The sequence below is a fragment of the Drosophila pseudoobscura genome, chromosome 2 (genome assembly GCF_009870125.1).
Source record: "Drosophila pseudoobscura strain MV-25-SWS-2005 chromosome 2, UCI_Dpse_MV25, whole genome shotgun sequence".
In the NCBI taxonomy this organism is placed as follows: Eukaryota; Metazoa; Arthropoda; class Insecta; order Diptera; family Drosophilidae; genus Drosophila; species Drosophila pseudoobscura.
Window position 1 is genome coordinate 29,355,935 of NC_046679.1, and position 15,305 is coordinate 29,371,239.

A 15,305-nucleotide genomic window follows, 5' to 3' on the forward strand; every position below is an offset into this window, starting at 1 on the left:
CTATCGATAGTTCGTGAAACAGTGACATCAATAACAGCATCGATTTCAATTTTATAACCACCATCAGCTGTCGCGATTTATCGAAGCACTGCCATATCTATTGGATTTGTGGGGCAAATTTTCCCGTGGACGAAACAAATTTAAATAATTTCCAAACCAATTAATTAAACAGAATGAATCAGTTCTGCCGCACTTGCGGCAAAACAATAGTCACAGAAAACAGCCTCCGGATCTTCTCGCGGGAGGGTCGCCAGCTGCTGCTCTGTGTGCGAACCATAGCAAATTGTTGGGTGAGTAGGAAAACCGACGTAAATAAAGGCAATCGACTTATGAATGGATCCTTGCAGCTACAGAATGACCCTGAATTCCCGTGCTATATGTGCGCAGACTGCCAGAAGCTGCTCAGAAAGGTGTGTCGCTTCCGCAGGCGGTGTGCGAAAATTGAAAAATACCTGACCAGACGAAAGGCAAAATTGACTCTGGGCGAAGGTCCGGCTTCGGTGTCGTTACAACTACCCGCTCAGCAAGTGGTAGCTGCAGACGATCCGTTGGGAATCGACGAGCTGTTGGTAGCCAACGAAATCAAAGAGGAGGATGAACTGGTGGATGAGCAGAAGGCTTATGAAGCCGAAAGGTATCTCGGAAAACATCTCGAAGATTGCAGCTATGAAGACGACCATGACCAGGCCGACGACTACTTACCGCTTCAAGCAGAGTATGGAGAATCGGAGACTGAGGCAGTACATGCTACTGCCAAAAGCGACACGGAACCCGCAGTCACAGGGTCTAACAAAACGAAGGGCAAAATGAAGGCCAATAAGCAAACAATGCGCCTGGGACGAAAACTCATACACGTCAAGGTGATTGACGATGCTAATCCCAAACGCATTGTGGATCGGGACAGCCAAATCGCCAAGCCCTGTATCTGTGAGCACTGCGGCCGCCAATTCCGCGACACCAGCAATCTGAATGTCCACTTGTTGCGGCACACGGGCACCAAACCGTTCGAGTGCGAGATATGCCATCAGAAGTGCTACACACTGCATCTACTGCGACGGCACCAGCTGAAGCATACAGAGGGGCCCTACGCCTGCACCTTCTGCGGGCTCAAGTACAGCACAAACAGCTCTCGGGTCCGACATGAACGGTGAGTAGTAGACACCGACACCAGAATTGGTTTTTTTCACTTGAATTGCAATGCCCTGTTTGCAGCGAGGCATGCAAAAAAGGACGAGCACCCCAATCCAAATGGGAGATTATCAAGAAAGGCGAGCGTACTTTCCAGTGAGTTCTCAATTAAATATTGTTGCTTACTTATTAACCAACCTTTTCTATAGCTGCGAAGTCTGTGATCTCTGGTTCTTGAGGGCCGGCAACTTTACCCAGCACATTAAATCCACCAGTCATATCGAAAACGAACGCCGAAAGAAGCGAAAAACCAAAACGGTGCAGCAAAAGTCAAGCATAAATACATGAAACAATATAACATTGGAAAGACAAATACGATTTTATTCAATATCAACGGTTACACTCTCATGAACCTTTCTTAAATTCTCCTGGTGCATTTTGGTGTTCTCGTGCGTTTTTAAATTGGTTTTGTACCGGAAATGAACATTACAAAGTTCACACCTGAAACGAAAAAAAACCGTATGTATTGAACTATTATTGGAATCGGATCTCAAACAGGTCTACATACCGATGTGGTCGCTCGCCGGAGTGTATAAGTTTGTGAGCTTTGAGCTTGGTGCGCTGATAGAAGCCCTTCTGGCAGACGTCGCATTTCAGTGGCCTCTCCTTGTGTACCCTTTCGTGCTGCTTGAGCATCGCTGGTGCATTATAGCTCTTGTCGCACAGCTTGCATTTGAAGGCATTCGCCTCTGCATGCGATTTAATGTGCCAGGCAAGGGCGTACTTCGAGACATAGCTCTTGTCGCAAGTTTCGCAAAAGAAGCGCTGTGTTGGTTGCTTGTTTGGTTGTTTGTTCCTCGAATTGTGGTGTATTTTCACGCCATGAAATTTGCTAAAACGAAACCACATCTCAGTGTGAACTTCTAATCTCAATTCTATTGCATCGACGACTTACCCTTCGTGAGTGTGACGGGCGCCCGCATTTGAAAATGCTTCGGGGCAATGCCTGCATACAAAAGGCAGCTCGCCCTTGTGACGGACTCGTATGTGTATGTTCCTCATGTAGGCATCGTAGAATTTCATGGGGCATTCCGTGCACTGGTAGTTCTTCGTGCGGGTGTGACGGAGCATATGAATTTGCAAATTGTGAACCAAATGGAAGGCCGAACCGCATTGATCGCACACGTAGTTTGGGGGCTTTTCCCTCATCTTAGCGAGACGTTGGCGTTCCCGCTCCCGCTTCAATTTGGCGTTCACCTTTCTTGGCTGTGTCTCGCGAGCCTTTGTCTTCTTTGCCTTTGTCGGTTTCTTGTCCTGCTGCTTCTTGGCTTCTTCGCTTTCCTCCTCCATGACGTCCTCCATGTAATCTTCGATGGCATCTTCTATGGTCTGTTCGTCTCCGGAATCAGCTTTTATTTTTCTTGCCGGCTTTTCAGGTGTGACTTTATCCTGACCAATCAATTCGATAACGAGTTCCTTAAGAATGTCGGTCCCACGAGCAACGCTGAGTGGATCCGATGGGTCAGCGTTGATATCTTCTTCCAGGGGCTCCAGCATTTCTATATTCGGGCTAAGGATAGTGCTCTGTGCCTTAGCATAATTTACCTCATCCTCTTCCTTACAAATCAAACCCAAGGGCCACTCATTTGCTGCCGTTTCATGAAAATTCTGAGCCGATTCCAACTCTACTTCGACCGCTGCAATATTACACTCGGGATTACCCTGCGTTAGCTTCACCTCCGTACTTATGACCTTCTCACGGAAGTCGATCGCAGTGTTCAGGGCCGACTCACAATCCGGACACATGTAACGTGGTCCGCCTTCGATGCTCGTGAGCTGTGAAATAGCAAAGTGTTTGAATTCAAGTCCCTGAATGGAATGTAGTCGAGACATACCCAAACTCCGCAAATGACTTCAATGCGATACAGATAAACAGCGTTCTGCTTGAGGAACAGATCTTTGGAGTTCGTGTCAAATTGATACTCCTGATAGCAGGCCCGACATTTCATCAACTGACTAAAAGATCCCTTGTTGTCCTCGCCTGCCAGGGGATCGTCATCATCGAGAAACATGGATTCAAGGGAGTCATCGTCCTCAATGGGCGGACTTTCGCACGAAGGGGCCGATGGGTCTTCCGTTTGATAAGTGTCATATTCCGTGTCATCGTTTAGCTGGTGTTCTCCTTGCTCGGCGCTGCTAATTAATAATGAATTGTATGTTCATTAAACATTCAAACTAGACTATGGTGGTGTGCAACTGTATTGCCACGCAGGATACAACTAAACAAGGTACGGCCATCCCGATTTTCGTTGGTTTTGCAATCGGTAATATGTTTGATTGGGGTGGAGTGGCATTGGGGCGCAGACGGAGGCGGTTATGCCACTTATTTTAAAATAATTTTCGCAAATTCTATGCCAATGGTTATAGCCGATTTCTAGGGCATCCAACCATTGATAAATGTTTCAGGTTACCATTTTTCTCCATTGTAAAAAGAACCAAAAATATATAATATAGTTGCGCACTATATATATATGCATAGTTTTTTTTCGTACTGTGTGAACTATCCCCACTTTTCTCGAGCGCCATTGACCCAAAATACCACCACTACCCAAGCAAGAGAGCGCTTGCGATGGCTGTACCTTTTTGTAGTTGTATCATGCTGCCACGCACACACACACACCTTTATACTGGAATGCAGTTTTTGTTCGTGTGGCCAATTAATAACTAGAAAAGTTACTTACTCTGTCGGCGAACCTAATTTTTTGTCCTTGAATAACAATAAACATTGCTCTGGAATGGCTTCGGGGCGCAGACGAAGTCGCCTTTTACTATTCATACTGTCGGCATAATAAAAGTCAGTCTTTTTAAAATGATTTTCACAAATCCTTTGATTTGTGTATTCGATTTCCAGCGAATCTGCCCATAACTTCCGTTTTTGTTCATTAACTGGCATTCTAAACGTTTTCAGGTTGGTTCTCTTTCGACAGGCACCGCAGTAGCTCGACATATTTCTTTTTTCTCTAAAAAAAAAGACACTAAACGTATGTAAATACACATGGGTCAAGTGCAATACAAGCAAACACACACAGACACAAGCGCAAAATTATTAGAACCACTAATAATTAATGTGCATGTGCATGCAAATGTTAGTGTTAGTGCTGCAGCGTCCGAAATAAACAAAAAAAGGTCACTTGACTAATTTTCCTTACCTTTTACAGGTATTATACCATGAACCAAATGTTAAAAAAAAGTGACGCTTCTTTTTCACTGATTTGTTGAGATATCGATAGAATTAAGGAATCGAATGGATTATTTATTCGATTATATCGAAAGTGTGACCAGACACACAAGACAAGCAATGGCTTAATTATTGATGTATTTTGTATTCGTATAAATATAAAACTAACTTAATTCTTTCTCCAAAATGGCTTACAAATTTACATATATGGCAAATATAATTTTTATTATCCGGCAGTAGCTGAAGATCCGCTGGGAATTGTATTTGCAAGAAGATTACAGAGGCTGTTCGAATCAATCCGAATATCCACCTGTTGGTCCGCACAGGCATCAAACCGTTCGAAAATGTAAATAAATATTCTAGATTATTCTATTCTATGTTAAGTTTTACATTCTCCTCCGCTAAAATTGCCGATGATTTCTATTGCTGCTGGAATTTTCCGAATTGTTTGGGAACCACCAGATTCAGGATTATTATACGACAACTATAAAAAGGTTCTTTAGTTTTTAAATTTTCCTGATCCAACCATTTGTTTTTGTTAGAGATGTTTCATTTCAACTTACTGAGAAATTTATCAAATCTGGTCTAACTACTTCCCAAAATACAAAATGCCGAAAATACGTTGGGCATATTTTATTTTCAAAATGAGAGCGCTACACATGAGCCCTAACCCATTTAATATAATATTTTATTAAGTAAATAGTTATTCACAGGTTGTTGACCACAGGTTTCGACGCCCAATTTATGTGAAAAAGACCAAGGTGATGCAACTAGTGTAATGCATAAATTATGTACATGACAAGTACCGGTTTAATTATTTTTCCATTCCATTTATACAGATTTAGCCAATGGAGCTACGTTGTCTCTTATTCGTATATTTATAAAACTTTTTCCTTTTTCCAAAATGGGTTAAATTGATATTGATTGATATTGAACATGGTTCTTTCAATTTCAAGAAAGAACTGACGAGGAGGACGAGAAAGGCGCAGTTCCTAATTAGCAATATATATATATGACCCTGAAGAGTGTCTGGGAAGGATGTCCGAATCAATCCGAATATCCACATACCGTTCGTAACTTTAAAACGGCGACCATCAGGCCTCCATAATAGAATAAATACATTTTAATTCTAGTCGACATCAATTTTAACACTCTCTCCCGATTTGAGTAGATTCTCCTGGTGCATTTTGGTGTTCGCATGAGTCTTTAAATTAGTTTTGTACCGGAAATTAACGTTACAAATTTCACACCTGCAAGAAAGGGTACACAGTTAAGGGTTAAATAATCTAGAGGAAATTGTACTCGTACCGAAAGGGGCGTTCTCCAGTGTGTATGAGTTCATGAGCTTTGAGCTTGGTGCGCTGATAGAAGCCCTTCAGGCAGACGTCGCATTGCAGTGGCCTTTCCCCGTGAGTCATTTCGTGCCGCTTCAGCTTCGCTGGCTCGGAGTAGGTCTTTTCGCAATGCTGGCATTTGAAGGCGTTTGCCTCTGCATGCGATCTAATGTGCCAGGCTAAAGCGTACTTCGACACATAGTTTTTATCGCAAAGTTTGCAAAAGTAGCGCGTCTTAGCTCGTGGGCTTGGCGCGGGATTAATCCGCTTTACTTTTATGCGAGGGGGTGCCCAATGTACTTTACTAGAAGGAAACCAGATCTTAAACGATGCTACTAATCTTTGAATTCATCTATTACTCACGCTTCGTGCTTCTGACGCTTCCCCGCATATGCAAATCTTTCGGGGCAATATCTGCAGACGAATGGATTCTCGCCCTTGTGACGGACGCGTATGTGAATGTTCCTCATGTAGGCATCGTAGAATGTCATTGGGCATTCCGGGCACTCGAAGTTCTTCGTGCGGCTGTGACGAAGCATATGAATTTGCAAATTGTGCACCATACGGAATATCTGTCCGCATTGATCACACACATGGGTTGGGGGCTTGTCTCTGAGCTGGGCGCGGCGTATGCGATTCCGCTCCGATTTCGATTTTGGATTGGCCTGGCGTCTTGCCCGGATTTTGGGTTTCCTTGGATTGGCCTGTTCCTTCTCTTTTTTCGGTGCATTTGTTTCTTCTTTTGACCTTTCGGTTTTGACTTTATCTTGACCTTTGAATTCCTTTATTAGTTCGTTTAGAATTTTTGTACCACGGGCAACGCTGAGTGGATCTGCTGGGGCAGCGTCGATATTTTCCTCAATCGTCTCTATCATTTCTATACGATCAATTTTATTAGAGCTAGGGCTATGCATGGGGCTATATGATTCATCATAAATGTCTTCGTGCTGTGGATCTTCTTCGTCGTCTTCTTCCATATTAATCGATGTCAATTCTGATGTCCACTCAGGAGCTGATGTCCCTTGACCTGTCTCTGTTGCTACCGACTCTACTTCGACTGCTGGTTTATCACACACGGGCCTCCCCTGCGTTAGCATCACCTCCGTACTTATGACCTTCTCACGGAACTCGATCGCAGTGTTCAGGGACAACTGACAATCGGGACACATAAAACGTGGTCCGCCATCGATGCTCGTGAGCTGTGAAATAGCAAATTCAAGTCGTTGAATGGAATGGAATACATTTCAGACATACCCAAACCCCACAAATGACTTCAATGCGAAACAGCAAAACGCTGTTGGCCTTGTCAAAAGGATCTTCGGCATTCGGATCAAACTCATAGTCCCGATAGCAAGTACGACACTTATTGAGCTGGTTTAGACTTTCGTGGTTTTCATCAGATGTGAGGGGGTCATCTTCATGTAATATGGTCTGAAGGGTGGCGCTTTCATCAATGGGCGGCGGACTCACGAAAGCCGGGGCCGAAACAGTATTATATCGGACATTGCTGGGAGCGAGTTCATTGTCATCCTGGGCCAATTCCTTTGCCTCGGCATCCGCCAGAAGCTCGGCCACCAGTTTCTGATTCTCCCGCTTTTGGTTTCGTTCTTTGCGAGCCTTTTCCGACTTGGTTTCTATTTCCCGGTTTAAGCACGGCACTGCGCCTGGCCGCAATGTCCTCTTCTTCGCCAAGCCTGATAATTGTCGAGGAATTTTACCATGGTGTCTGAATGATATACGATCAGTACTCACCCAATTCGAACTTAAGAGCCCCGACGATATCATCATCTTTGAAATGTTTGATGCATATGCTGGCATTCTTCAGATTCAAGGCATTTTTATTGCCGCAAAAAGATACCCATTGCTTGGCTAAATCTGCGTTCCTCGGAAACTTGAAGAAGCATAAATCTTGATTTTTCTCAGAGGCCGTTCTGGCATTTTTGCAATTTAACACTGCGCATCTCATTTTCGGCCCAAAAATTGTTCTTCATAAAATTGTGTTTATTTTATTTCAAGAGATATCGATAGCTCGTATCGAATAAATAGTGGTGGTATGCACGACTTCGAAAGTATGACCATATGCTGCGACTAGGCTGCGCATTACAGGGTGCAATAAAACCGGCACGATGGGACGTTATATATTTATATTAATTTCAGAATTTATTAATTATTTACCAATAGAGTAAACAAATATGTCTGCATTCCAAAAATGTGTGAATGTTCGAAATTTACATAAAAACATTATTGAACGAAAATAAAACCACATAATTCAAAACTATTTGAAAAGTACAATTATGGTTAATAATTATGTTTATGTGTCTTGGCCGTCTCTACTTGACCAATCCTAGTATTTTTTCTCTACCTCTTTGTGGGTTTTCTTTGATTTCTTTGCCTTGGATTTATTTTTCTTCTCAAATACCACAAATTTAGAATCATCGTCGTTATAGTCTTGGCGTATTTCTTGGATCTTCATTTTCCTTAGCTTGGGCTGTTCCTTGGCTGGTTTTCCTGCTTTTATTTCCAGCTTTGACATTTCGGGCTTGACTTTATCTTGACCTAGGACTTCGTTTAGCAGTTCGTCGTAAAATTTGGCCCCACGGCCAACGCTGACTTCTGTTCTGGTAGGGTTGATATTTTCCTCAGCGGTCTCTATTATTTCCATATGATCCATCTTATTAGAGCAATGGCTACGGACAGGGCTAGGTGATGCATCATAGATGTCTTCATACCGAGTATCTTCGTCGCCGTCGTCCTCGTCGTCTTCTGCCATTTTATCTGATACGGAATCATTTGGCCACTCGGGTACTGATGTTCTTTGATCTGTCTCTATTGAGTCTAACTCTATTTGGTCTTCTGGGTTATCACACACGGGCCTCCCTTGTGTTAGCATCACCTCCGTACTTATGACCATCTCACGGAAATCGATTGCATTCTTTAGGGACAACTGACAATCCGGGCACATGAAACGTGGTCCGCCTTCAATATTGCTGAGCTGTGAGATATAAAACAATTCAGTTCAATTCGTTGAATGTAATTTATCAGACATACCCAGACTCCACAGATTACTTCGATACGAAACAGCATAACGCTGTTGGCCTTGTCGAAAGGATCTTCGGCATTCGAATCGAAGTCGTAATCCCGATAGCAGGTACGACACTTATTGAACTGGTGGCTCTCTTGGTTTTCATCAGCTTCCACTTCATCAGCATCAGCTTCGGGGCAATCTTCATGTGATATTGTCTGAAGGTAGGCAGTATCCTCAATGGGCGGCGGACTGACAACGTCCGGTTCCGTAGCATTTCCAGTATTATATCGGTCATAGCTGGGAGTGAATTCAGTGCTCTCCGGGGCCATGTCCGCTTCCTCGGCATCCGCCAAAAGCTCAGCCAATAGTGTCTTTCGGATTTGCGTTTCGTTTCCTGGGTTTATGCACGGCTCTGCGCCTTGCCGCAATGTCCTCTTCTTGGCAATTCCTAATGGAATTGAATGAATTTTAATATATTGTCTGCTCAATGATATACGTACAGTACTCACCCAATTCGAACTTTCTAGCCCCCAAGATATCCTCGTCTTTGAAATGCTTCATGCAAATACTGGCATTCTTCACTTTCAGGGCATCTCTATTGCCGCTAAATAATAGCCAACGTTTGGCTAAATCTGCGTTCCTCGGAAACTTGAAGAAACATATTTGTTCCTTTTTAGTTGGGGCCATTGTGGCATATTGGCAATTAATCACTGCGCATCTCATTTTTGGGCCAACAAATAAATGTTGATAAAATTGTGTTTATTTTATATTAAGATGTGATGAGTTATCGATAGCACGAAAAAAGCATCGGATAGTGGTGTCACTTCGAAAGTGCGACCAGATGCTGGTGCAAGGCCAAGTATTGAAGGGTGCAACAAAACAGCAATTGTGACGTCACAAAAACACAAATTGTTTCTTATTGGAGTTTTTTATCTCAAGAGTCTGCATAATTATCACCGATATTAGAATTCATTCGTCACCAAAAAAATAAAAAACAAATATCATCACTTACTGAAATGTTTTATTCAATTATTTTGAATATTAATCATATAATACAACTTATTCTATTTCACAAAATGTCTTACTAATTCGAAATGTATACAAAGAGATAATTAACGAAAAAATCGACATTGTAAAAAACTATATGAGAACTATTTTATCATTATAAAATAATAATATGAAGATTTGAAAGCGACTTAGATCTTCTCTACTTATTCTCTACTCGTCTACCCCTAACTCTCCTTTTAAATGAGGTAAGTCTTGGGGATTTTGTTGCACTCAACTTCATTTTCTTATCAAACGCGCCGAAGATTATAAATTCAGAATCATCCTCGTCATCGTCTTGGCGTCTTGCTTGAATTTTCATTTTCCTTGGCTTGGCGCGTTCCTTGGTTGGTTTCTCTGCTTTTGTTTCAATCTTTGTCCTTTCGTGTTTGTCATTATCATTTATCATTTCGTTGAGGATTTTCGTCCCACAGGCAACGCTGAATGAATCTGCATTAGCAACGTCGATATTTTCCTCAATGGTCTCTAATTCTACTATATGATCAATCTTATTAGAGCTAGGGCTAGATGGTACATCATAAATGTGTTCATACTGTGTATATTCTTCGTCGTCTTCTTCTATATTAATCGATACCAATTCTGATGTCCACTCAGGTGCTGATGTCCCTTGACCTGTCTCTGTTGCTACCGACTCTACTTCGACTGCTGGTTTATCACACACGGGCCTCCCCTGTGTTAGCATCACCTCCGTGCTTATGACCTTCTCACGAAACTCGATCGCATTCTTTAGGGACAACTGACAATCCGGGCACATGTAACGTGGTCCACCTTTGATCTTGCTAAGCTGTTAGATAGCAAAGTATTTCAGTTTAAGTGCTTGAATATAATTTATCGGACATACCCAGACTCCGCAAATGACTTCGATGCGAAACAGCAACATGCTGTTGGCCTCTGCAAAAGGATCTTCTTCATCCAAATCAAACTTATAATCCCGATAACAAGTACGGCACTTATTGAACTGCGTCAGATTTCCTTCATCAGCTTCATCTGCGTTAGCTTCGGGGCAATCATTATTTGGTATTGTCTGAAATTCCTCAAATTCCGTTTCCTCGACATTGTGGGCCGTTTCCTCTATATTATAGACCGTTTCCTCCACATTTTGGGACGTTTCCGACATACTTTTCTTCTTCACGTGTATGCACGGCACAGCGTTGAGGCCCAATGAAACATGCCTTGTCCATCCTGATAGTTGTGGATGGATTTTACTACGTTGTTTTAATTACATACCAACAGTACTCACCTGATTTGAACTTTTCAAGCCCCACGATATCCTCGTCTTTGAAATGTTTGATGCATATGCAGGCATTCTTCATTCCTAGGGCATGTTTATTGCCGCAAAATGATAGCCAACGTTTGGCTAAATCGGCGTTCTTCGGAAACTTGAAGAAATACATATCATGATTTCTTTCAGAGCCCCGTGTGGCATTTTGGCAATTTAGCACAACGCAGTTCATTTTTGGACCAAAATGAATTAATTTTTAAATTAAAATTCTCCTTCGTACCCAATTTGTTTTGTTTACGTTTTACTTGAATGTGATATCGATAGGACAGTGCAGGTGTGACCAGATTCTGGGGGAAGGCTACGCATTGCAAGGTGTAGCAAAATTAGCAGAACATTTAAATAAATTTTATACTTGTTTAATATCTCGTCAGATTAGTTTTTGGTAATTTGAGATTGCGTTGCTGTAGGAATGGAATTCTACTAAGAATAAATGGAAGAACAATTTTCAGCGTCACTTAATTTTATTCATTTGTTTTGATTTACTTATGAATCAATAGAATATTCACTTTTATTACTTGTTTAAACAAATATATTTGTGCCTTGCAAAATGGCTCACTAATTCTAAATGAAAATGAAACTGTAATGTGTATACTTAATAATTTATAATATTTTTCAACTTAAACTGCATTATACAAAAGTTTTTGACGAACACGAATATGTATCTTTGTGAAATATGTTCAACGGCGGCTTAGTTCTTGGCCTTCTCCACTCGGCCGGTCCTAACGCCTTTGAGCTTCTCTTTGGGATTGGGCTTTGAGGATTTCTTTGCCTTGGACTTCTTTTTCCTCTCAAAGTCGCCAAAGTCCACAGATTGAGATTCATCCTCGCCCCCGTACTTCTCAAGCAGACGGTCCATGAGAGAATTGTAGTTCGACTCGCGTTGACTTTTGCGGGCGAGTATCATCTGCTGCAGACTGCCACCGGAGGCCTCCAGATCTTCTTCATCTTTCTGCTGCTGGCGCCGCTGAATGCGTTCCTTGATGACAGTGGCCTCTTTGAACTCACGTGCGTACTTGTTGTGCCGCTTCTTGCGTTTGGCGGACGGCTCTTCTGTAAATATCTTATATTCTGGAACCTCTTCGGCAGCAATCATTGCCTCCACAATCTTTTTTATTCGAGGCTCGTCCTCAACCTTCATGAAGGGGATATGATTCATGAGGTAGTTTATGCAGCCCTTGCCACCCAGATAGGCTTTCTTGATGTCAGTGCGCTCCAGCTCAGAGTCAACATACTCTTTCTCATAGTTGTTGATATCCTCCTCGGAGATTGGTTTGAAGATTTTGCTCCACAATTCTAGCCATGAGGTCAACTTGGCTTCCGCATCGTCATCGTCATCGATGACACCTTGTTCATCGTACAATGCCCGCTTTTGGGTGTCCGTCAGGACTTGGTAGATCTTGGACAGGACCTTGAACTTTTCCGTCGATTCCTCCTTTTGATCCTCCGGCACACGGTCCGGGTGCACCAATAGTGACAGCTTGTGGTATGCCTTCTTAATCTCCTTCTCTTTGGCATCCTTCTGCAGACTCATTAGTTTGTACACATCTCGTGTTTCAAAGTACTTCTCGCACAATTCCAACGTCGTCATTACTGTATTTAATTTTATTTTCTTTCGCAATTTTTTGCAACAAACAAGCAGAAAATGCGCCAAAATGCTCAAAAAGTATGCCCTTTCGTTTACGAAAATACTAAGCAAATACTAGACTCTCAGATATTTGTAGCGCTGCCACACCATTAGGAAATTCAAAGACAACTTCGATAGGAAAAATATCGCCAAAACATGTTACAAGGTGTATTTATACAACTTAATCTTGCCGCAAGATTGCCTTTTTGCCAAAACCAGGTATTTTTATTCATAAGATAAGCAAAGGGGCCAAAAATTTAGTTATGGTTGCGTTTCAGTTGCATTTGTTCGATTTTCCGGATATGTCAAGCTATTCCTATCGTGTGAATTATCACCACTAGTAAGAATAAAGACTAGCAATCAAAATTCATATTTTGGCGCGTAAGAATTAAAAACAAAAAAGTAACAATTAAATCAACTTAACTCTAACACGTTATTGAATGAATAAATTGTCTTTTGGGCTAAAATTATTTTATTTTGTACATGCATAATCATTTTATTAAAAATTTGTATTACCCCTTAATTGCAATCCTCAGCCATACGACTATTTAATAATGTACTGTTTGGTATGTAAGAAAATTAAACAAAAAAGGCACAAACTTTCCGCGTAATAAAAAGTATGCATTTTTTATACGAGGAAAATACACGGGAATATGATTTTTAAGCATATTTTCTCCAGTTAAGCTTAACCTGTTAGACGCTTTTCTTTTGGGTATCTCCAGTTTAGAACTTTCGTCAAAACGTTCTTCTTTCTTTATGCCGTACCGACGCGTATGTTCCTCAAGATCCGCACTCGAACTGAATTTCCTTTCGCAGAAGGACTTGTGACGTGGCGTCTACGAACATGTCTCCGCAGCGAAGACCTTTCCGTAAAATTTTTGCCACACTGGAAGCAGTGGAAAGGACGTTCGCCAGTATGGATACGAATGTGATTAGCCAGATGATCCCTGCGAGAAAATTGCTTCTTGCAATACGTACACTTGAAAGGACTTTCGTCATTGTGAACTAAAATGTGCCTAACCAAGTCTTGTTTGTACGCAAACGTCTTACCGCACTCTTGGCAAGTACGATTCAGTTTTCTGGTTTTGGGAAAAAATTAAATTTAAGACGAAAATCCATTGCTACGGCAAAAGATGGACTTACTTTGGCGATGATTTGGTCGAGCAGCTCTTCTTGGTGTGGCTTGATATATCAGTTTTGTCGGGGTCTTGGGTGCACTTCATTCTGATTTGAAGAACAAATTATTTAATGTCTATTTAATCATTCGGTATGACTGAAAACCTACATCTTTAGCAATGATGGACTTCTTGAGCGACTAGAGGTGTCATGGCAGGACAGCATTTGTAAATCACTCTCTTCCGACTCTGGTTTCTTCTTTTCAAGTGCCGGACTACGATGTGTGTTCTTACTTCCAAGATGTTTTCTGTTGTTGCATTAATAAGAAAGCTAAGCAATGGTTCGGTGTTGCAAGCCAAGTACTTACAGCTTGGACGTCCGCTTGTGCCTGTGTGTGGGTTTATGTCTTTTCAGGTGGTACTCAGTCATGAATCCCTTGCCGCAAACATCGCAGACGAACGGTAACTTGCCACAGTGACGACTGGGGGACAACATCAATTATAATTTATGTATACACTCTGCTCAGTAATACTTACCTCTGCGTTTTATTGGCTTTATTCCCTTGTAAATTGTTGCATATGTGAACCTCCGCTTCTGTCACCTGAGACAGCCCGGGGATCTGTACCATTGGCCGAATCTCATCGTTATCCATTGAAAAGATCATCTGCAGGCGAGGCTGCGCATCAGCGAAGTCCTCAACTAAGTCTTCCGTCTTGTCGGGCAGCATAGCATTCTCGGGCTCCGCCTTGATCTCATGGCTTTCCTCCTCTTCATCACAGCTTTTCTGCTTCGCTTGCTTTAGACAGAGTTTTCGATAATTTTCAGGGCCCTGGTCCAATTTCACCTTATAACGATATGAAGCCTGGACGCCATGAATGCAGGAGAGACAAATAAACTGCGGCATAGAGTCCCCGCGCACCACAGAATGATTTGGTTGAAACTGGCTTATCACATAGGCGGGGCTATTTTCAGACAGGTCCAGTTTGGGATCGCAGATTTCAGCGAATATATCCACCAGTGGGACGTCATCATCCAAGCACACTCGGCACACTTTCGTCATCCTTCGCGTTTGTTTAAACTCCCACTAAAGAAAATTAACTCATACACTTATCTTAATAGATAAGATAACAAACAAACAACAACTAGATAACATGCTGTCAGGGGCTTTAAAGTGTTAAACCGACGCCACCTTTAACAATGAAATTTGAAAAGGAAAAGAAAACCGAATTTTATAAACAATCAAATAAAAAGTACCTATGGATATATGGATCTACGAGCAGAATTTACAAACGATATTATTCTACGCCATTTACCTCAACTTTTTCAACTTTTTAAGTGGGCTTAAGTGGACTAAGTGCGTTCACAAAAGTACCGATTGTTTGTAGCAGCAGCCCTGTACATCGATAAGAGCTGAACTCATTCCTGATCTTTCAATAGTAGGATCGTAGAGAGAGAAAATATGGATCTACGAGCAGAATTTACAAACGATATTA

The 15,305-nt window shown here is 41.9% G+C and overlaps 7 protein-coding genes and 1 long non-coding RNA gene across 13 annotated transcripts; 2 read left to right on the forward strand and 6 right to left on the reverse strand.

The window, feature by feature from the left end:
* Positions 1-106: 106 nt before the first annotated feature.
* On the forward strand, positions 107-1,501 carry LOC4803144 (transcription factor Ouib). The gene is made up of 4 exons (XM_001359897.4): positions 107-290; positions 348-1,147; positions 1,213-1,284; positions 1,338-1,501. The coding sequence occupies exons 1-4, from the start codon at positions 174-176 to the stop codon at positions 1,474-1,476; spliced, it is 1,128 nt and encodes a 375-aa protein (XP_001359934.2). The 5' UTR covers positions 107-173; the 3' UTR covers positions 1,477-1,501.
* Positions 1,484-4,459, reverse strand: LOC6897940 (zinc finger and SCAN domain-containing protein 12-like). 4 transcript variants are annotated; one of them, XM_015182831.2, is made up of 6 exons: positions 4,338-4,459; positions 3,870-4,148; positions 3,024-3,324; positions 2,084-2,964; positions 1,697-2,020; positions 1,484-1,629 (listed from the first exon to the last, which is right to left on the reverse strand). In XM_015182831.2, exons 2-6 carry the CDS (start codon positions 4,133-4,135, stop codon positions 1,509-1,511), a joined length of 1,893 nt encoding a protein of 630 aa, XP_015038317.1. In that variant the 5' UTR covers positions 4,136-4,148; positions 4,338-4,459; the 3' UTR covers positions 1,484-1,508. The 4 variants fall into 4 exon arrangements, with proteins under 4 accessions (XP_015038317.1, XP_002138043.2, XP_033236844.1 ...); XM_002138007.4 differs by having other exon boundaries at positions 3,870-4,163; positions 4,338-4,415; XM_033380953.1 differs by lacking the exon at positions 4,338-4,459 and having other exon boundaries at positions 3,024-3,321; positions 3,870-4,304.
* On the forward strand, positions 4,092-4,611 carry LOC26532944 (uncharacterized). The gene is made up of 2 exons (XR_004469580.1): positions 4,092-4,169; positions 4,347-4,611. It is a non-coding gene; the product is annotated as an uncharacterized lncRNA (long non-coding RNA).
* A 542-nt stretch (positions 4,612-5,153) lies between these two features.
* LOC4803145 (zinc finger protein 761-like) lies at positions 5,154-7,748 on the reverse strand. The gene is made up of 5 exons (XM_001359898.4): positions 7,453-7,748; positions 6,955-7,394; positions 6,064-6,899; positions 5,675-6,004; positions 5,154-5,616 (listed from the first exon to the last, which is right to left on the reverse strand). Exons 1-5 carry the CDS (start codon positions 7,664-7,666, stop codon positions 5,496-5,498), a joined length of 1,941 nt encoding a protein of 646 aa, XP_001359935.3. The 5' UTR covers positions 7,667-7,748; the 3' UTR covers positions 5,154-5,495.
* Positions 7,749-7,920: 172 nt separating this feature from the next.
* On the reverse strand, positions 7,921-9,545 carry LOC6897941 (uncharacterized). Its single transcript, XM_002138008.4, has 3 exons — positions 9,235-9,545; positions 8,749-9,173; positions 7,921-8,692 (listed from the first exon to the last, which is right to left on the reverse strand). Exons 1-3 carry the CDS (start codon positions 9,446-9,448, stop codon positions 8,045-8,047), a joined length of 1,287 nt encoding a protein of 428 aa, XP_002138044.3. The 5' UTR covers positions 9,449-9,545; the 3' UTR covers positions 7,921-8,044.
* A 179-nt stretch (positions 9,546-9,724) lies between these two features.
* LOC13036404 (uncharacterized) lies at positions 9,725-11,358 on the reverse strand. 2 transcript variants are annotated; one of them, XM_015182832.2, is made up of 4 exons: positions 11,031-11,358; positions 10,632-10,972; positions 10,324-10,574; positions 10,102-10,264 (listed from the first exon to the last, which is right to left on the reverse strand). In XM_015182832.2, exons 1-4 carry the CDS (start codon positions 11,242-11,244, stop codon positions 10,246-10,248), a joined length of 825 nt encoding a protein of 274 aa, XP_015038318.1. In that variant the 5' UTR covers positions 11,245-11,358; the 3' UTR covers positions 10,102-10,245. The 2 variants fall into 2 exon arrangements, with proteins under 2 accessions (XP_003736919.2, XP_015038318.1); XM_003736871.3 differs by having other exon boundaries at positions 9,725-10,574.
* Positions 11,359-11,657: 299 nt separating this feature from the next.
* LOC4803146 (J domain-containing protein CG6693) lies at positions 11,658-12,777 on the reverse strand. Its single transcript, XM_001359899.5, has one exon. It carries the CDS (start codon positions 12,658-12,660, stop codon positions 11,761-11,763), a length of 900 nt encoding a protein of 299 aa, XP_001359936.1. The 5' UTR covers positions 12,661-12,777; the 3' UTR covers positions 11,658-11,760.
* A 410-nt stretch (positions 12,778-13,187) lies between these two features.
* LOC6897942 (zinc finger protein 436-like) lies at positions 13,188-15,221 on the reverse strand. Of its 2 annotated transcripts, none has more exons than XM_033380990.1 (6): positions 15,126-15,221; positions 14,349-15,001; positions 14,180-14,302; positions 13,982-14,125; positions 13,840-13,920; positions 13,188-13,775 (listed from the first exon to the last, which is right to left on the reverse strand). In XM_033380990.1, the coding sequence occupies exons 2-6, from the start codon at positions 14,870-14,872 to the stop codon at positions 13,451-13,453; spliced, it is 1,197 nt and encodes a 398-aa protein (XP_033236881.1). In that variant the 5' UTR covers positions 14,873-15,001; positions 15,126-15,221; the 3' UTR covers positions 13,188-13,450. The 2 variants fall into 2 exon arrangements, with proteins under 2 accessions (XP_033236881.1, XP_033236882.1); XM_033380991.1 differs by having other exon boundaries at positions 14,180-14,293; positions 15,126-15,220.
* Between the last annotated feature and the right edge of the window lie 84 nt (positions 15,222-15,305).